This window comes from Corylus avellana, chromosome ca1 (genome assembly GCF_901000735.1).
Source record: "Corylus avellana chromosome ca1, CavTom2PMs-1.0".
Lineage (NCBI taxonomy): Eukaryota > Viridiplantae > Streptophyta > Magnoliopsida > Fagales > Betulaceae > Corylus > Corylus avellana.
The window spans coordinates 32529479-32550429 of NC_081541.1; the positions used below are offsets into that span (position 1 = coordinate 32529479).

The following is a 20951-nucleotide window of genomic DNA, read 5'->3' on the forward strand; positions in this document are numbered from 1 at the left end:
TCATACAAAAGGCACACTTTAAAACTAGGCCATCCATTTCTCAAGAAAATCTTCCAACTTTTGGCAGCTAGGGTTGTCCTCTTTACTACTATTAATCCTAGTTGCCGACATTATTCCAAAGCTTATCTGTTATTGTAAGGTTAAATGCACTCATTAACCTAAGCTTTGTATAAATAACAGCCCTGTTGTTTTACCAATAATTTGTAGTTCCATTGATACAAAGTGAATTTCAATAGGCTTATTGGAGGATGTCATCATCCGTTATGAATTGGACCTACGAATTAATCGATTCTGAGTCAGACCCTTTAATAATTGAGCCATGGATGCGTAAAGGGATCGTCCTCATACATGGCGATCAAATAACCATATTCAAAATGAGATGTCAGTCAAGGTACATCTCATCTCAAGAAGTGAGACATTGCTCCAAGTCTTTCCCCTATTGAGTCTTATGAATACTACTAAAATTTTTTATTGTAAATCCTTTATAAACAGACAGGTAAATTTCATAACACTTATCGCATTAGCCATTAAACAATTAAATTTGATTGTGGCTGAGGTGATAGTGCTCATGAATTTGTAAATTCAAGTGACACTTACCATATCAACAACTAAACAATTAAATTTAATTGTGACTGATGTGACAGTACGGTCAGTACCGTATAAGCTGTCACATCAATTTGTATATGATTAAAGTAAAAGTTGTAATACCTCAAACATTTTCTTAAAGATCCCGTAGCACCACCAATGAGATTACATGAAACATGCACACCATCTACTTAACAGAATACTCAATCAAAATGAAGTATCAATTAAAAACTAGAAATTTTTTAAAGCATGATTGCACTTTACAACACTGTTGAAGCCATTTTACACTTGAAAGGTTACAACGGAATCAAGAAATGGTGCTAGGCAATTCCTCTTTCTTCTTTTTTTTTTACTCCCGATGAATGAAGGTTTGATTTTCCCAAACGAAGAGTTAGGTAATTCAGTTCATATGTACACTTTAACCCAACTACAATTTAGGCATCTAATTCTAAGGCGCAACCTACCAGGACCCAAAAAAAACCTTAATTAAATATTACAACAACCTACAGCTGTGTTATCTGCAACTACTTGATTTGATCAGATATTTCCAGCCAGAGGAAAAACAAAATTTAGATTAGACTTTTCCTTGATACTGGAAATTGAGTTTGTAATCATGTCGCAGGGTTGCTAGTGTGTTTCTGCAAGGACCCTCTACAGAAATGATAAGAAATTAAGTGAGAATGAAGCATTTCCTTCAGAGACTCATTTTAAATATCAAGTCAAAGATTGCTTACCTCCAAATACAGTATGAAGATATTGAAGATCATCTGCTGAGCAGGCATCAATTAAAGCATATATACCTGGTCTTAGAGCTTCGTCTATTTCCCTGCAGATTTATAATACAATGATTCAGCTACAACAGTATGAGAGCTAAAGGGCTCCTCTTGGAAAAAGCCAACATTTTAAGGAGACTAACTCATGCCATGCAGTCAAGTCACACTTGCTTATTTAAGCTCATTTCTCCAATATTGTCCTCCCACATTATTTAACTCTAAATTATGGGATAAGACTGAAGTAAAACCTTCTGAGGGGTCATTTTGGTCCGCAAGGAAAGAGGTGGCATCTTTTGAGATGGACAAATGTTTAGGGGAAAAACTAAAATGCGGAGACAATCTTAGTAGGATGGAGAAGTGGTTTGAACAGAAAACATGAGCTAAACATGGAAATTCTCGCACTCCATAATAAGAATAATCAGATTTAAGTTAAGGTTCTAAAAGTTACCTTTTGATGCCAGTTTTACGGGGGCCATATCCCGAATAAACCCATATGTAACTGGACAAAAACTGAGAACAATGGCCACCAAGGACATCTTTTTGCTGTCTTATCTGCACCATAAAAATAGAAAGTAAATCAGGTGGAATGAGAATCAATTTGGGTAAGTTGTTGTTTGTGGAAGGAATAGATTCCATTCAATCCAAAGACCATTGGCATATGTCATATAAATGTTAAAGCTTAAATGACCAGTGATCTCAGTAATGGTAAAAATGAAATGCACGATGTACGGTTAAAACCCCAAAGTAGGCTTTGTATATAAACACGTTTCAATCACTAGTGGTGATCAATGCTTAGGCCAAACCCAACACATCCAACTTTTCTGAACGTTTAAGGTTTCCTGAACATGCAAGTCGAGCTGGTGGGGACTTCACAAGCACTAAACACTTTAACCCAATATAAGCTCTGACTAAAGCCGTCAATGACCCCATTCACCAAAGAAATCCCTTGACAAGGATATTGGATCTACAAACTCAAGCTAGATGATCTTATCTCAAAATAGATGACATGTCTAAATGCGCCAACTCAGCTACCATGTCTCAAAACTTCACCCAAATAAGAGGCAGTGTTTGCCATGTATGAACAAAACTAAATTAAGGCAATGGAGTAAGGATGCATTGTGATACCCCAATTTAGATGCATTTCAATTATAAGGAATGTTCACACAAACATCACATACCTCCTCATAAATCCTTCGGAGAAAACAAGCACATTTTACTCCCTCTTCTAATTCCCACGAAAAATATTCTTTTCTGACAACTGAATCAGTATCCACCATCTCCAAACAATGAAGAAGAACAGAAACAGAGGCTTCAAGTAGAGCAATACACCGCTCACATTCACTAGAAGTATGAAAACAATCAGTATAAACACGTATAATGCCCAATTCTATCCACCAGAAAGAAGGGGGAGAGGAAGGGGGTCACCAAAGAAAATAAGCAAGATAGCTCAAAATTTTAGTGAGAAATATAAATGTAAAGCCCACATGCTTAAGTGCATAAAACATGATCAAGAAAAGAGATGATCATATAAATTTTAATCAGCTATAGATGTGGCTTTACTAAGCCACAAAGAAACTTATAACTTCAAATCTAGCCCTTGAATTAAACTGTATGCAAGTGAGACTCTTTCTACGTGAAAGCATATCCATGTATTTAATTAATTAATTAATTTATTTGTTTTTTATAAATAATTGAGATATCATTGAAAGTGTAAGGCGCTCTCATGTATTTAAAAAAATAAAAACATTGACGCATCTCTTTCTACTACATTATGCTTTCAATGACATTTGTCAATTAACTAAATATAAATATATGTCAGTACTAGCTAATACTGTTTGCCACAGTAAAAAGATGCCACTCCACATTAATGTATAAAGATAGTAACATGAACTAAGAAGTTATACAGACAATTAGAAGCCCTTTCAGTGTACAAATTGCAAGAATGACTCTTCACGGGTTTAGTGCCCTTCTTTTTTATATTTTTCTGTTTTCACTTCGATTTTTCTGGTCATTTAATTGTAAACATATGAAACCAGTATAACCAGGTTTCTCATGGAGAGAGAGAGAGAGAGAGAGAATACCTTTTGTGATGCTTAAGAACTGTATACAATAATCTACAACATGCAGCAAATAGGTCAATTGAGAAGTACCGATCTATAACACAGAAATCCATGCTTGCCAGTGGATCAGAGACTTGGTTATCCATGTTTAAGGAAGGATGAGATGAAATGGGAGCTTCAGAAAGTTTAAGCTGACAAAAATCTTGAAAAAGTGCAGCAGGAATACGTAAAGACTGTCCTACATGCCAGGCATCCATTTGGAAAAGAGCATGTTTTCCAGAAACTCTTATGAGTACTTCAACGCACATAAGAATGACTGATCCTGGATCTGGATTAGTATCATCTTTATTATGGATAGATCTCATGTAGAAAATTAAAGGACTCTGCAAGTGCAGAATTATGTTGAACAAGCCCGCAATTAAGCCCTGAATGTGTCTTTTTACCACATTCAAACGTTTGCGTCCTGAAAAACAAGTCAAAGGTAAGAACATGCTCAAATTGGTAGAGAAACCTCAAGTGACAAGTGCAATAGCATTATTTATGCAGGGTTAATCAATTCATGCATCTCCTCATTGGACATTTATTTCTTCTTTCCATATAGTTCATAATTTAGTATAGCAGGAGTATGAGTTCCAGGATGTAAGCAGGACAACATCAATAAGCAAAATGAGTTACGAAGAAATTCCAAAAAATATGTACCGCTAACATTTCTCCATTTCCTAAAGACCACCTTTTGCAATACCAAGATGAAATTCTGATAGATCTAGGAAGTTGTGCTTGGACAAAGAATTCAAAAATTCTTACAATTCTCAAAAAAGGCAAGATTTAAAGGGATGGGAAATTTAATTCCATTCATTTCAACCTCTAGTGTTTGAACAAATATATCTGAAATTTAGAAATCAGAATATTACAGTAGTTACATTCTGACAGTAATAATGGTGATTGTGACTCGACAATGGTAGTAATATTACATTGGTTATGGGTGTGGCAGTGGCGGTAGAAGTGAGTGGTAGTGGTGGCAGTGGCGGTAGAAGTGAGTGGTAGTGGTGGCAGTGAATGGAAGTAACAGTGTTGGCAGCAATGGTGGGAGTGCCAGCAACGATGGTGGATGGTAATGGTGGTTGTGCCTCGTGATGGCAATGGCAATGGTGGCGACGAGTGATGGTGCTAGTAGTGGTAGTGAAATTGGTGGCACTAGTGGTGGCGTTAGCGATGGTGGCGCTTGCAATGGCAGTACCAACGACAGTGGTAGTGGCAGTGTTGATAGTGATGGTTGGTGGTATGAGGATGGTAGCGTTGGTAAAATTTGTACACACCTTTCTCCAGGAAATTTATACTTGGAATATGGATTTTTTTAATAACTTTTCTGTTAATCCAAACGAAGACAATTAACATAGAGAATTCCCAATCATAACTTTTCGATTTTCTTTTCCATAAAAAAGCAGTTGTACTATTGAAGGAATGTAAGGAATTACTCAATTATCTTTGTCCTACATTTTAAATGTAACATAACAAATGAGATTATCTTCACCTTTTTTTTCTGCATGGCATTTGAAAGATTTAAATCCTTCTGGTGGAAATATTACCAACAGAAGCACATTCTCATCTAACAGCTATCAAAATGCAAATAACGGAAACATATTAGATGCCAAAAACACAAAGTGGACCCACTACAGACATGTTAAAGAATGCACTTGAATGATTAATCTACGTAATTCTCAAAACATCCCTTCAATGGATGTGCAATGTTACCTGAAACATGTTCAAGAACCAGATCGAAGCAATCAATGCCAGCTGCAACAACTGAGGAAACCTTTCTACCTTCCGCAATTCCGGTAGTTATGTCATAGATCGTTGTGTATCCGTCACGGACTCCAACTAGTGCTCTCTCTATAGCCTGGATGGCAGACAAGAGATGCAATTCTGATGGTTTCTTTATGAACATTTTAAATGACATCCTTAATCTAGCTTTAAATTCATCCAAGCAATATGGCCCATGAGAATTAGATGCTTCAGATAATCCTGTATGACCATGGAGTGTCTTAGTACTTGACTCTGTCTCGTGAGATGCTAGAGTAGCTCTTTTTCCTTGCAAAGTTAGGCATTTTCCTATAGCCTTCAAGTGTAAGTCTATCAGCTTCGCATACACATTTCTTGATAAGGTAGGATTAGTTGAAGGAAAATGATTTCCTAACTCTTCCAGATACTTCAGAACACCATCCAACCAAACAAAAGAAAATGGTTGTGGTATTTCAGCCATATCCACAAAACCCAATAACAAGACTTGTGAGATGCCAACTAAAAAGGGAACCAAGCTTGAGAGTGAGGAAATCCTATTGATGTGCAATTTTAGCTTCAATATGGCTGATGAACCAATTAATAGCCGCCTGAGTGAAAATGCCACATCGGGATAATTACCTTTTAGCAAACTTTGCAACAGAGGCTTGTTTATACATTGAAAGTCAAATGAATCGACCTCAGTCAAAAGACTGGCAGCAAAGTTTGCATCTTTCAACTGTGACCTTTTACAACTAGCATTTCCAGAGTCATCATCAATGTCAAATGACGTTGAGCAGGCCATTGCAGCAGCCAATTTTTGCTGCTGTCTACCACATGAAATTTCAGTCTGGGCACGAGAACCTTCCGGTGAAAACTCCTCTGCATCCACCAAATCTGGGCCATAGAAACTTCTGGCTTGTTGATCATCAACGAGGAATGCATGTAAGAAAAGATTAATGAACTTTTCAAACACATTTATGCAAAGGTTGAGTTCCGATACAAGTTCACAATCCCACCCTAATAATTTTGCTTTATTATCAATATATTTTGCATTTGTATCATCAACTGCAGATGCCAGACCCCATAAAAACCCACTAAAGCAAGAAGCTACAGAAGAAAATCTATTCAACTTTACAACATTGACACCAAGACCCACTGTTTCAGTACAAAGGGCATCCTTTGGGGAGATAAAAAAGCTTTGCGTCTGTTCCTTCAAAATCTTGGCGACAAGGGATGCACTTTTCCAGGCCTCAATACAGTTGGTGGAATCCAAACATGGATCAGATTCAATTAAGTTACTCTGTTGGTCGGCATTGCCAGAAAAGGGTTGCTCTTTACGATCTGCATCTAAAAGGAAGTGAACAGAATGACTAAATTGATATTTGCTTAATGTCAAGAAGACATATGATGTGTGATCCATCAATGAAAATGTCAAATCTTTAACTTGACTAGCAATATCTTCTGATACCCTCTGTTGAAGCTCAACCACCAGAGATACTGACTTGCAAAGCCATAAAGCAAAATTTGAATCCTCAGGGAATATGGGAGTAAATGAGGATTGACTAGCTTCTGTCTTCTTGTCACAAGCTGCCATAATTATATATTTCAAGGCTTTCCGGCAAGAAACAAACAATCTGAAAAGCTCATGATGACTATGTGTGTACAAACTACCCTGACATTCCAACAAGCCGCCAACTACAAGCCTGAAAGGTGTAGGTGTGCTCATATTAATGAAAATTCTGAATTGAATTTCAAAGCCTATCCTCAGCAGAGGCAGCAAAAGAAAGCATATGATATCACAAGATAAATGCTACTGAATGCTTATGAAAAAAGCTTGAAAATTTGCAACAAGATAACAGATCATTATAAATAGCCATGAAATTACAGAAAAGTGCACAAGTAGACATTCAGCAGTATCAGATGAATAATCTGGATAACATGTGTCTCACATTTCTTTTTTTTTTTTTTTTTTTTTTTCAGTAATGCTTATTTTCTAATTTTATCACCTATTTTTCAGTAGATTCGGACAGTTTGACATGTGGCACAAAGTCTTTTCCTCAAGAGAGGTGAAGAAGTTGTGATCTACTTGCCTATACTCTAGAGGCAACAATCACCATTTAGCTGGGAGACCATTACATAAACACTCACCACACCATAACATAAAAGGATCAATCATGCAGAGAAGACAACATACCTCTCAAGGTTAAGTATATAAGTCGCACAAAGTAATAATGATCTTGAATTTAGATACCCTTTCGGCATCCAACACAAAAGATTAAGGAAACTCTGACAAGCTGTAACTTCCTTGCTGATGGAAGGTAGAGCTTTTTGTTCCTTGCAAATTTCTGTTGGCAATTTATCAGATGAATGGGCGATCGGTTTTGAATCTGACAGATGATCATATGTAACATGTTTGTTGCTGGAAATATTTACTGATGACTTGTCAAATGCATCAAGAACCTCTGGCCAATTAGGCAACGAATTCAAATCAACATTGCCAGACGAAAAATGTTTAGATAGCAGTGATACTGATTTCTCCAATACATGGCAAAATCTAGATGCAAAGTACCTGCGAACAAACTAATACAAGAGACAGAATGAACAAATATGAAGCAATAATTTCCAACAAACTCATTGAAGTATGAGGACATCATACAGAAAGGGAAATTTTGAAGAAAACTATATATATATATATATATATATATATATATATATATATTAAACTCTTTAACACAGCATGTATGAGTGAATATCTGCGCACAAATAAGCAGGGTATTACTTAAGGGTCTTACTTTTTGTTCATAAAAACTTGAGTCGCTTAGAAGTTCTGATGACATTTGATTTATTGTTACTTTCTTCAGCTGGCTAGGTTCATTATTGTGCTGCTTTCTAACCTTCACAAAGCTGCTTGTTAAAGAGGGGAGGGAAGTACAAATTAAAAGTGAGAGCAACAACTTTAACTTCTTTTTAGCAGCATGAGTGCACCAAATATCAATATTTTGGCAAACAATCCACCAAATAGCAGTGGGCAGTGACTTCTTGTTCACAGTACAAATACTGAAATCCCATTCTTCAGTTTCATGCAGAGCTTGGACAGATATATCCATACAAGTGGCATCATCAGAAGAGATCGATTGTTGATCTTTAGCCAATAACCGAAGATGTCCCATCATGAAATCAGCAAGACCTGCTGCCTCTTGCTTCAAAAGTGAGATGTGTCTTTCCCACTTTCTACTTTTCTTGCGATACAGTGACAAGGCAGCACCATCAACCAAGTTATTGTGCAACAGATTATCATTATTCTGCAGCAAATACTCACGGGACTTTATCTGCCTATTCAAATCAACAAGCCTCTGAAGAGCCATAGCATGCAATACATAAATTAAGGGGCAGCAATCTTCAGTGCCACCCTGAAGATAAATATTTGAAACTGATTGTACAACAGCAAGAAGGGAAGCTGAAGGTTGGAGAATCCAAGAAAAATAGCCCTTATCATCCCAATCAGTCCTCTCAATCCAGTCCTTTCCAGAGTATGCAGTGAATGAATCTCCCATCACTGCTGACATCTTTTTTGATACATCTGGAGGCATAAGGCTGATTGCTTGCCTATATAGGCTTCGGCAGCACATGTACAACTGAAAGAAGAACACGAAGACCCAATAAGTGGAAAACCTAAATTTCAGCACATCACCTTTATTCCCAGCCACCCCAATGTTAAAATTTCTTCCAGTGACAGAGAAAAGGAACTTATTGACAGTATCCGGCTCTATTCCAACTAGGCAATTCATGCAAGGATGTAGCAGTGTCATCAGGTCCTTGATAGAAACTCCAAGGAGGTTACTGTTACCTGTTGTGACAGTCACTGAATTCAGTACTAGTGCATACAATTCAGACAATCCTCTTCCCAAAAGTTCTGCTTGCAGATCAAAACTTTGCACACTATTTACTTTCAGTTGACCAACTTCTTTTCCCTCAGCCACTGAACAATTAACTTTCAACCATTCTAGAGATTCTGATATATCTGCTGTTAACTGCCTAACACATCCACTCGCTTGCCCTTCTGGTATAGTTCTAATGGCATTATGTACAACACATTTAAACTCTTGGGAGGATAATAGCATTCCCACTGATCTTGCATATGCTTCAGAAGGTAAAGGAGCCATAAACCCAGTGTAATTTATCTCACGATCATCATCACCTGATATTACAAGCCTTACTGCTTTGCACAGGTCAAAGATAGCAGTATTCACCTACATTAGCTCAAATGTATAAGAACAAGGGATGAAAACTCTCAATCCAAAAGAAATATGAGTTGAACCAAATTTTGAGGTGCAGAAAGAAGAATGGGAAACAGAACAAGATAGGATAGTTGCAGGGGATAAAAAACCAATTAACAAAAAAGATTCTGGCCCCATGACACTCCGCAACTCTCACACACCACACCGCCAAAAAAATTATTCACTCGCATGCATATTCTAATGACGTAAACCATGTGTGATGCCAGACATTTCCAATATAGAAACTAAAAAGAAAGAAGACAACAGAATATAACTGGATAGTGACCAGAGAGTTCTACTAACCTGGCGTAGCTGACTATATAGATTAACCAGTTGGCATCCAAGGGCTTCTATCCTGGAAGATAATGAGCTTTGATCCACCAGACCCACCAAAGACAGGCCAATGGCCGAGTACGAAAACATCATAAGCCACAAGCTTACCAAGTCATTCCCTATAACCTCGTACTCAATTTCTAGAAGATAACCTACAGCAACAAGTACCTCGTTGGCTGATAAAGCTAACGAGCCAATGTGTGTATTGTTATCTAAATCATATTTTTTCAACCAGAAAAAATTGGTGGAAAATGATATAACCGTATCATAAACCTTCTTCAAGAAATTAAGGCAAGCTCCTTCAGAGGTGTCCTCCGTTCTTACATAGACCTTTTCATGCATAAAGCTAGCAAGCAAACTATTAATAGATTTGAGAGTTCCATGAACCTCCAACAAGTCAGGTTCCACTTCCAATTTAACTTGAAGATAGGCATTAATCTTGAACAAAAGAGGCTCCATTATCTGTACAAAAAAATCAAAAAGAGACTTTCGTGTGTCTGCATTAAAACTACTTGAGCAATAGCTCTTGTGTAGAAGTACACTACTACTTTCAAAAGACATCTTAGACGTTCTATCGAACGCGTTATCCTCCAAGTGCCTTGAAGCACCTGTTTTCCCCATCATCTTGTTACCTAGAGAAAGCACAGAAGTCCTTTTTAGTGCTTTGACTCGATCAACAAGTAAGTGGAATAGTTCTCCAATGCTACCCATTGCTGATACTTTCTTTTCAGTCAGAACTCTTTCCAGTTTATCAAATAAGTGTCTATGATAACTCTTAATAACAGTTTTTGTGTTTTTTGATTTGCCATCAAAATATGTGGCATACTTTTCTGTACTCTGTAAGCTCAGAAATCCATCAATATGGACTGGATGAAACAAACCATTAAACAAAACTTCTTGAACTAGTTTCAGTAAGTTTTCAGTCCAATGAGAATAACTTCCACCAATTTGAAGATGCAAGACACCCAACAAATGCATCAGTGGCTCAAGAAGTTTATCTATAAAATCATGAAATCCTGTTTTCCGAGTTGGATGGACCCTCAAAAATGTGGCAAATGGCTCAAGTACCAAGCACGAAAACTGCAGGGTAAAAGCACCCATATTGTGGCTATCAAGGTTCTTGGCGTAAACTTTGTGGACAAGATCAAGAACTGCATCAACAGTTGAAATCCACAAGTCTAAATTTTCATTCGACAAGCCACCATGGGATGAGAAGACCAAACAAATACAATCAAGCACGGTACTGTACAGCTTAAAATCTTCACCAATAAAAAAGGATTCTTGTGAACACAAGAATGTGTTGTTCACGAGAGATGCTGCATTTTTTGCAATAGAAGAAACAGACCGTAAAAGGTTTCGTGAGAAATTCAAAGAAACTTGCAATCTCAACGACTCCTTCAAGCAAAATAAGAAAATCTCCCAGCATCTAAAATCTAAACATGCCTCAATAACCTCAGCCTGAGGTTTCTGCCTGTCACCCCTCATTTTCTTGTCTGAAGAAATCAACAAAGACTGGATCCAATCATTAAGGAAAACTATCAACCGTGATAATTTCACTGGTTGATAATCTTGATCAGCATCATTGCCTTCTTCTGAGACCCTCATTTTCACAAAACTGGAAGCTAATTCCACTTTCCTGCATTGAAATTCCCTCATTAGTTAAATAAAAAAATCAATGCTCATTTGATGGCTAGCATTATAAGGGAAATGAAGACAAATAGAATCCTCATATCTTGGATATGACTTTTGCTTCGGATCCACTTTAAACCCGAAAAGGCACCCATATCCTTGCCTCAGACAACTTGCTTGACTGAATAGATGTCAGTTTAAGTCAAACAAACTAAAACATAAAACTCAAACTCAAACTCCAGTTTCTTGTCTTTTCCTTGGTCTTTTCAGCAACCAAACATATGGCAACAGAAATAATGCATGATACAAAAACTAGCGTCCCTCATTTATTAAATGATAATCCTCGCAATTCTGAATTATGCGTCCCCTCATTTATTAAAACTATACGCCAATGCTCCATTTGGCTGCTGGACTTTTTTCGTATTCAAAAACAAAATTGAGATTCAATCATAAAAAATGATCAATAGCATAACTGATTGGACAAAATGAGGAACTCCTAAAGAATCAACTCCTCAGCAACCAAACAAATAACAACAGATATAATCTTGGAGAGTGATGGAGCTTTGCTTAAAACAAGCAAAATAAACAAAAATGCGATACTGAATTTCAAATTCCATTCCTCTCATCGAACTTTCTCGGAAACCAAACAGACTGCCACGAATGAAAACAGACACAGAGATAGAGAAAGAGACTAACTTCTGAAGATCGAGCTCTTTGTTCTGTAACGACAAAATCAACTGCAGGTTCCTCCATGGAGAATCTTCTCCGAGGAGCTCCTGATTCAGCTCTCTTCCTTCCAACTCTTGAACATGCCCAACCTCGGTTTGTTCTCTCCGTTTCTCTGAACGGTGCGTTTTGGGAGGTCTTTCAGTTTCTTCGGGGCTCCTTAGCTTTCTCTTTTTGTTATTCTTCGTTTGTCTCTTCTTAGGTTTTGCTTCCGAATCAGCCATTGTTGCAGCTTTCGTCCTTCGAAGTGGGATTTGTGTTTCGGAGGGAGGGTTTTAGGGTTCCCTGCAGGGTTTTAGTTCATTTATGGGAAGTGATTTTTCCTGGGGTAGTATTTACAAGGCGCGGGGCCGGACGGACCAATTAAATTTCCTACAAATCCAATTTTTTAAAATCACCAAATCCTTTTTTCACATGATTTTTTTTTTTTTAAAAAAAAAAAAAAACTCTTCAAGACACGGCTACCTTCCGTACTCATCTCGTAGGTCAAACCTCAAGTCATGCAAAGCGCATTCTCTATACGTAATAAACAAGGTTAAATCTACCTTCTGAACTCATCTTAAGGGTGGTCGAGCCATGCCTTCGACTAAATGCGAGTGGTTGAATTACCCCAAATATATTATATTTGGTTACATCTAATAAATTAATAGTATACACAGTTTACAGTTTTAAACAATATGATAATATATATTATTAAATTTATAAATTTTAAGGAAAACTTCACTTTGACCCTATGAACTTTTACCTAATTTTATAAACTATATTGAACTTTCAAATCTTTCATTTTGGATCCCTGAACTTTCAATTATTCTCAATTTGAACTCTTCTGTTAATTTTAGCCGTTAAAAATACAAAAAAAAAAAAAAAACCAAAATGTCTTTGATTTTCATTTTTTTTTTTTTAAAAAAAAACATTTTCAAAGTTGGAATTTTATACAAAAGTCACTGGTATAAATGTCATGTAACGTTTAAAATCTGACGAATGGTCCACATTGAGAGTAACTGAAAGTTCAGCAATCCAAAATAAGATATTTGAAAGTTCATGGGGAGTTTATTAAATTGAATGAAAGTCCAAGGGGCCAAAGTGAAGTTTCTCCTAATTTATACAAATTTTTGAAAGAAAAAAAAAATACATATATCATTAACTATATTATTTATATAATCTTTAGGAAATCAATACAATGGTGTAGCCTTGGATCTTGAAATGGTCATCAAATTCTTAACAAGTTTAGCTGTCACCTATTCTACATGAACTCTAACCAACTATGATTGTCAAAGCTTTCCGCTGTGACGCTTTTCAATAAAAAAAAAAAAAGAATTAGATTCACGTGCCAAGTAAACAACAAATATTGAACATTTTTTAATATTAATATGCGAAAATTTGAAGGAAAAGTAAATGATCGCAAATTGTATTTTATTCCACACTTTATTGAAAAAAGTATATTATTTATTGTAATGTAAATGAATTAATTATAATGTTTTAGAGTATAGCTTATTGACTAATTAATATATAGGGTAAAGTCTACTTAATTTTTTCAAACTACCGCATCAATGACAATCTATCCCCCAAACTATCAATTGTGACAATTTACCCTATAAATTATCAAAACAATGACAATGTACTCCCAATTTTAACAAAACAACGAAATTACCCTTACTAAAATAAAAACAAAAATACTAATTTTTTTTTTCAAAAATTTAAGAGTATTTTTGTCTTACTGAAAATTTTATAGGGGTAATTTCGTCATTTTTTTAGCATTAGAGAGAGTACATTGTCATTATTTTGATAGTTTGGGTGGTAAATTGTCGTAATTGATAGTTTGGGGGTGGATTGTTAATTGAGGTGGTAGTTTGAGGGGGTTAAGTGAACTTTACCCTAATATATATTAATACATTTAGAAATACTCTTTTTTTTTTTTTCCAATAAAACTAATCAAATCTCATTAAGAAAGATCAACAAGAAGGAATTTTTAGTTTCCTCATAATAATACCACAGATACAATTGGGGGTTTCACCCACCTAAGTCCTATCTATGAAAGTTTTTGTTGCCAACTGAGCCAGTGTGTGAGCTACCATATTCACCATCCGATTCACATGTTGACAACTCAAGCTAGTTTCTTAAATGAAAGACGTTGCAGGTTAATTTACATCACTAATCGTGAATAAACTCAAATTTATTCGAAAAATCAACAAACCAAACTTTAAATTTGAGTGAAGAGAGAAGAGGGTTAAATTGTGATAGTGTGGATGATAATGATAATGGATTTTGTGAAAACGATTCTTATTCATGTGCATACAATATTAGAGTTTGACAATTTTTGTCGCAGTTTGTTAGTTCAATCCAAACTAAATAAACAAGTTATGGTTAAGGGTCTAACTTGTTTTATTAAATGGTTAGAGTATGTTTAACTTATGTAGTTTTATATTAGTGCTTCGATGCAACTTGAATTCATTACGTAACATTTTTGGCTTTACATTTTTTACATGACCTGCAAAGTCAATACTAAATGAAGCGATTAAGATTGAAAAATTTGACCAATTTAATTAAATCTATGTAATTTTATACGTATGAGTCCGTACAACTTTTTGACACGCGATCATGTATTCTCTCTTTTTTCAAACTACAAGTCGTTTTGCGATGTACCAGCCACCTCGTGCACTACAGTGACCGTACACGTGCACAAACAGACGCCTTTCTCTGCAGAAACGCCAGCATTATTGCTGTCACGCAAGGAGGCCCAATTCCCAAAGCGCGCTGTTACTGCGTGTCACAGCTCACACAAGCACTGCATGAAGCAATCATGCTCGCAAGCGTCACTGTCAAGTCACGCCCAAAACTCACCCGTCACAGTCGATCCAACGTCTCCCGTGGCACGCGCACCTACACATCAACTCCTCCGTACAACACCTACGCAAAACCACGGCCAAGAACACATTGATCGTCACCAAGAGTTGCAATCTCTTCGCTGAAGTCACTCGCGGTGACCAATGGCGATGGTCAGGCACTAAGCATGACAACCCCACCTGCCGGTCGCCATCTACCAATATTATATGTCTTGGGATTTTTTTTGTTTGAATTCTGGCCCCACGTATAGTACGCGACAAAGATTTTCGAGTCTCAACTCTCAGAAGTTGGTGAGGTTGTTTCTTTCACAGTTTGATCCCTGGAGGTAGTCCAATCTCAGCTGAGTGACGGATTCTGAGGTCGGTTTCTCTGATCTTTACGTGGTTTGTGGATGATTTATGAATGAACATGCTTGGACACATTTTTTTCCCAGTTTTGTTTTTGTTTGGATTGGCAGAAATTTGCGCTTGTTTGGATCTTAGAAATCATTTTGATTCTTCTGTTTTGATAGCGGATTTTGAAGTGGTTTACAGATGTGAACTTGAGGCAAGTTCTTGTTGTTTCAACCGCTCGTTTGCTTGCTGAATTTATAATAAGATGTGTTAGCTTTACCCTTTGTATGGTTGCTGAGAAAACTATCAAGATGACAAGACAATCGAATTTTTGAATCTTGTACGCATATTTCTTTGGTTTTCAGAAAGTGGGAAATCTGTCTAAACTAAGACACATGCTTGTAACAGGTTCAATTTAGAGATTCGTACGTATTTTCTGGACAACTATTGGAGTATTGATATAAAGAATGTATAGGATTCTTGTTTTATTTATTTATTTTTATTTTGCAATTGAAACTGGAAATTTAGCTGTTCCTGTTGTATAATCAGTTCAAAAGGGCTGGTTCTACCATGTCTCAATTGCCATTTATGGTCATCACAGAGTTGATTGAACTTTTTTGGCATTAACTTTCTGCTAATTACACTGCAGGGTATTAAACGCTAAACTCACCATAGTGCCTCCATTTATTTGCATTTTTTAGATCTTTGAAAATGTCTATGTCTAATGCGGACCTGCCTCACAATGGAGATATAAGAACTTTTGATGCCTTATGTGCCATTACTGGAATCGAAGAATGTGATTTCTCAAGATTATTAGACAGGCCAAGGCCTCTGAATATGGAAAGACAGAGATCATGTGATGAAAGGTCGCTCCATGAATTATCTATTTCATTGTCCCCGCAGCCGCCATCCAGAACTGCTGAGTACTCTTCCCGAGTAATTGACCATCTGGAATATTCATTTTCACCGGGTAGAAGGTCAGGTTTTAATACCCCAAGGTCGCATCTTGGCTTTGAGCCACACCCAATGGTTGCTGAAGCTTGGGAAGCTTTGAGACGTTCGTTGGTGCATTTCCGTGGCCAGCCAGTTGGGACAATTGCTGCATTGGATAATTCTGAAGAAGAACTTAACTATGATCAGGTGAATAATCTTTATCCCTTTAGCCCTTGTTACATAACTCAATATAAAAAGTGGTGCAAATTATTGCTAACTCAATGTTCTTAGACTTAAAACACAAGCTATGAAGTAGTGCTACTTGTGATTGTAGGAGAGAGACACTAAAGATTCATTAGTTTAAGCCATCTTTTTAACTTATTTATCTACTTTTTGTACAATCTTTTGGTTATATTATCACCAGGGGGGCCAGAGTGTACCTACACTAAAAACCATGCATATATGGATACTTATGCATGTTCTTGCAATAAAAATTTGATGCTTCATGATGCATCACATAGTTTCTTGATAGTCGATACTTCTTCACATGCCAACTATTGTAAGCCATTTTGTTATATACAGCTTATTTATTTATTTAATCCACGTTCCAGAATTTTAATGTTTTCATATAATTATAATCTCTATGAATGTCATTTCCCTTGGAGCTTGACAAGTTTAAGGGCTTGCAATATCGTAATTCTTCATTGGCAGGTGTTTTCTCCTTTTCTTTTCTTTCTTTTTTGGGAGGGGTGGTGGATTCCAATATATAGAGGATGCTGACCCATTAATGGACTTCTCGAACGGTAAATGCCTTTGGATTAGTGAAATTTGTGGAAATGTGTTAACGAGGTGCTGCCTTTTGGTATTTGTGTCTAATGTGTATTCATTTAGTTGATTTTATCCAGTGCAATCCTTCTTTCATCTATGCTTCTCTTCAGTGCATGCTGTTATGAATTCATGGCTAGCTACACAGGGTTTTAATGGCTGAAGAATGGTAAACATTAATGGTAACTTTCTTAATCTGTCTAGGTGTTTGTGAGAGACTTTGTCCCAAGCGCATTGGCTTTTCTAATGAATGGGGAACCTGAAATAGTGAAAAATTTTCTTTTAAAGACTCTTCGTCTTCAGTCATGGGAGAAAAAGATTGATAGATTCCAGCTAGGAGAAGGAGTAATGCCTGCTAGTTTCAAAGTACTACATGATCCAGTCAGGAACAGTGAAACTTTAATGGCAGATTTTGGTGAGAGTGCAATTGGAAGAGTTGCTCCGGTTGATTCTGGATTCTGGTGGATTATATTGCTTCGAGCATACACAAAATCTACAGGAGACACTTCCTTGGCTGAATTGCCTGAATGCCAGAAGGGTATGCGCTTAATTCTGAGTTTATGTCTTTCAGAGGGATTTGACACTTTCCCGACCCTTCTCTGTGCTGATGGATGCTGTATGATTGATCGTAGAATGGTGAGTTCTCAAAGTTTATGTTAATGTTCTTTAACAATCAGCGAAAAGAGCAGAACTGAAGCACACCAAACTTGTATGTGTCATAAAAATGCATCAAATATTTGAATTTGTTACTGGAAAAAAGATCACAATAAAACTGCACTACCTTTCATATGCGTTTGCGTCACTTCAGTAGTGCTTATGTCTCACCTGTAGTGCTTTTAGTGAATTGCCGAGCACCCTTTATCAATCTTTATGCTCTGTTTCATTACTAAATAAGGGGAACTTTGAACTTACAAAATTTGCTTCAAACCCAACTTGTTCATCTCTGCTAAATGACTTCTTGTGCATAATTCGAGTGAGCATTGACAGTCATCTTACTGATTGAGCATGATAATGCACACATGTGGGCCAAGTTAAGACATGAGCGGCCAGATAACTAACTTACCGTGTGCATGCCAATCTGTGATGACTCTGGGACTTATGGCTTTGTTGGGTTGAGCACAAATTTGAGTGTTCTAGGATTTTGAGAAATTAATCTGCCCTATAAACAACAGAATTGGTCTTTTTGGTCAAGAAAACAGATAATGGACCAACTTTATTGTGAGGTTTCTAGCAATTGACATCATAAATAAACTTTTGTTTCAGGTTTTTTTGATGTTCATTAGTACGTATTGTTCCTCTTTCTCTTTAGAATGACATGTAGTGCTAATTACTGTTTTATCCTTAACCAATCAGTCAACTTCCTTCATTTCACTTCATTGTTGATTATATATGTTTCCAGGGTGTTTATGGATATCCTATTGAAATCCAAGCACTTTTCTTCATGGCTTTAAGATGTGCTTTGCTTTTACTTAAGCAAGATGATGAAGGGAAGGAGGTTGTAGAACGAATATCTAAACGCCTTCATGCCTTAAGCTATCACATGAGAAGTTATTTTTGGCTAGACTTGAAGCAGCTTAATGATATATATCGATATAAAACAGAAGAATACTCACACACAGCGGTCAACAAGTTTAATGTAATACCTGATTCTCTTCCAGAATGGATTTTTGATTTTATGCCAACTCATGGTGGTTACTTCATTGGGAATGTCAGTCCCGCCAGAATGGATTTCCGTTGGTTTTGCATGGGCAATTGCATTGCAATTCTGTCATCCTTAGCAACCCCTGAACAGTCAATTGCAATTATGGATCTTATTGAATCACGATGGGAGGAATTGGTTGGGGAAATGCCACTAAAGGTTTGTTATCCAGCAATAGAAAGCCATGAATGGCGGATTGTAACAGGATGTGACCCAAAAAATACAAGATGGAGTTACCACAATGGTGGATCTTGGCCAGGTATGCTTTTGCATTGTAATTTACCAATGCAGAAATTCATGACATGACTCAATTTACAAACTACAAACTATTGACATGATGCGAGTAAAGCTCTGTCTGAATACTTAGAAAGTATTGACATGATTCTGCCCTCACAAAATATCTGAAAAAAAAATAAAATAAAAAAAAAAAATTTCAATCCATCTGACCAGAATATGCAGTTTTCTAAGGCCAACAGTCCCAAGTCTACCAGTGTTTGTAGTTGATGAAATGCCAAAAAAGTTAATAGTATATCTCATGGATCCGTTCTTTTGGTTCTTGCAATGGATTGGGAATTGCTCTATTCTTTCGTTTGTGCTTATACAACCTGAAATTTCTACATGCATACATTCTCTTGATTTTTCAACATGATAAGCCAGGAACAGTATCTAGCTCTTTGAAATGATCAGATAGGAAAATCTAAGTGCCTTAATACTTACCTCTTTTTTTTTAATTTTTAATTTTTTTTTAGTTTTATTGAATTTTGCTGAGAGGTTTCCTCTAGATGATACGTTTTGGTTGTCAAATGTGTACAGTGCTTTTATGGCTCCTTACTGCAGCATGTATCAAGACTGGACGCCCCCAGATTGCAAGACGTGCCATTGAACTTGCTGAAACCAGGCTGCTAAAAGACAACTGGCCTGAATATTATGACGGAAAGCTTGGTCGATACATTGGGAAGCAGGCCCGGAAATCTCAAACTTGGTCGATTGCCGGTTACTTGGTTGCGAAGATGATGCTTGAAGACCCATCTCATCTGGGCATGATAGCACTTGAGGAAGACAAACAGATGAAGCCCCTACTCAGAAGATCAAATTCATGGGCTTTCTGATGCCATTTATCTTCTTTTTCTACTTACCCATCTCTGGCCTGTTCTGTAAGGAAGGAAGGACAGGGCTAATTGAAGCTTTCCACCTATTCCTTTTAACTCTCAGGTTCTCTCCAATAAGGCATTTGTAGTATGTAGTATTTGCTCTTTCTTTTGCATGTCTAAACTGAAATGGTATATTTCTTCTTTCTTCTTCATCCCTCTCTCTCTCCTGGACATTATGTAGTTGCAGTTTGCTACTAAATGGTTAGAAAAATAAGTGCATGGAAATCTTCTGACAATTTTTTTTTGTTTTTTGTTTTTTTGATTTCTCAAAATAAAGTCAAGATGCCCTTTAGAGATTCAGAATGATAAAGGACCTTAACGAGGCAAATTTATTCCTAAATCAAGAAATAAAGCTTCTTTGATTGGATTCTTCATGTAAAACCCGCTTTTACACAAAGAATTCATGCACTGGTCCTATAATGATTAACCTTTTCCTGTGTTCAAACCACTGTTTGAACTCTGTGTAGCCACAAAAGATATTGACTTGTGTATTTCATCTGTGTGTTTTGGTCCTTTTTCCATGACATAGGCCTATTACTCACCTTGCTAGTTTCATAAATTCATATGCATATTTGCTTTTCTTCATTAATAATAGCATGCTACTAAGAGTCTGTTTGACCTGTGATTTTGCAAGTTAAAAGTGTGCTCTTAAACATACTAGCAGAAAGTGATTCATTTGAAAATGCATTTTTAAGTAATAATTTGGAAACTAAAAAAAATTTGCATTTTTAAATCGTATATTAGGAGTGTGATTTTAAAAACTCATGACTTTAAAAGTTAAATCATAATTATACTAACGATTAATTGTATTTTTAAAAATCGTGTTTTAAATTTTTAATGTTTTCAAAACCACAAAACCAAACTGTACCTAAGATTCATTCCTAATATAGCCTTCCATCATTAAACAACCTCCCCGCACATACCCTTCATAGTACAGCATACTTTTGATAATTTTTCTTGATGGAGGAAAATGTTTTCCGAGGAGTAATTGCCACCAAATAAATA

General features: G+C 36.5%; 2 protein-coding genes across 4 annotated transcripts; one reads left to right on the forward strand and one right to left on the reverse strand.

Annotated features, from left to right (window-relative positions):
* Positions 1 to 805: 805 nt before the first annotated feature.
* LOC132178669 (uncharacterized) lies at positions 806 to 12487 on the reverse strand. 2 transcript variants are annotated; one of them, XM_059591161.1, is made up of 10 exons: positions 12133 to 12475; positions 9778 to 11443; positions 7990 to 9447; positions 7392 to 7777; positions 5171 to 6900; positions 3440 to 3881; positions 2537 to 2699; positions 1807 to 1910; positions 1320 to 1411; positions 806 to 1236 (listed from the first exon to the last, which is right to left on the reverse strand). In XM_059591161.1, exons 1-10 carry the CDS (start codon positions 12384 to 12386, stop codon positions 1160 to 1162), a joined length of 6372 nt encoding a protein of 2123 aa, XP_059447144.1. In that variant the 5' UTR covers positions 12387 to 12475; the 3' UTR covers positions 806 to 1159. The 2 variants fall into 2 exon arrangements, with proteins under 2 accessions (XP_059447144.1, XP_059447152.1); XM_059591169.1 differs by lacking the exons at positions 806 to 1236; positions 1320 to 1411; positions 1807 to 1910; positions 2537 to 2699; positions 3440 to 3881 and adding an exon at positions 4880 to 5031 and having other exon boundaries at positions 12133 to 12487.
* Positions 12488 to 14932: 2445 nt separating this feature from the next.
* Positions 14933 to 20182, forward strand: LOC132178953 (probable alkaline/neutral invertase B). 2 transcript variants are annotated; one of them, XM_059591541.1, is made up of 5 exons: positions 14933 to 15365; positions 15988 to 16478; positions 17301 to 17732; positions 18496 to 19054; positions 19609 to 20182. In XM_059591541.1, the coding sequence occupies exons 2-5, from the start codon at positions 16050 to 16052 to the stop codon at positions 19902 to 19904; spliced, it is 1716 nt and encodes a 571-aa protein (XP_059447524.1). In that variant the 5' UTR covers positions 14933 to 15365; positions 15988 to 16049; the 3' UTR covers positions 19905 to 20182. The 2 variants fall into 2 exon arrangements, with proteins under 2 accessions (XP_059447524.1, XP_059447532.1); XM_059591549.1 differs by having other exon boundaries at positions 16040 to 16478.
* Positions 20183 to 20951: the final 769 nt, after the last annotated feature.

Bases quoted from the DNA above. Each gene is read 5' to 3' on its own strand.
- LOC132178953 (XM_059591541.1), top strand. From the start codon at position 16,050: ATGTCTATGTCTAATGCGGACCTGCCTCACAATGGAGATATAAGAACT. The intron at 16,479-17,300 runs GTGAATAATCTT...TAATCTGTCTAG, and splicing joins AAGAACTTAACTATGATCAG to GTGTTTGTGAGAGACTTTGT. The intron at 17,733-18,495 runs GTGAGTTCTCAA...ATATGTTTCCAG, and splicing joins GTATGATTGATCGTAGAATG to GGTGTTTATGGATATCCTAT.
- LOC132178669 (XM_059591161.1), bottom strand. From the start codon at position 12,386: ATGGCTGATTCGGAAGCAAAACCTAAGAAGAGACAAACGAAGAATAAC. The intron at 9,448-9,777 runs GTTAGTAGAACT...GAGCTAATGTAG, and splicing joins TATATAGTCAGCTACGCCAG to GTGAATACTGCTATCTTTGA. The intron at 1,911-2,536 runs GTATGTGATGTT...TTTATGGTGCAG, and splicing joins TCCGAAGGATTTATGAGGAG to ATAAGACAGCAAAAAGATGT.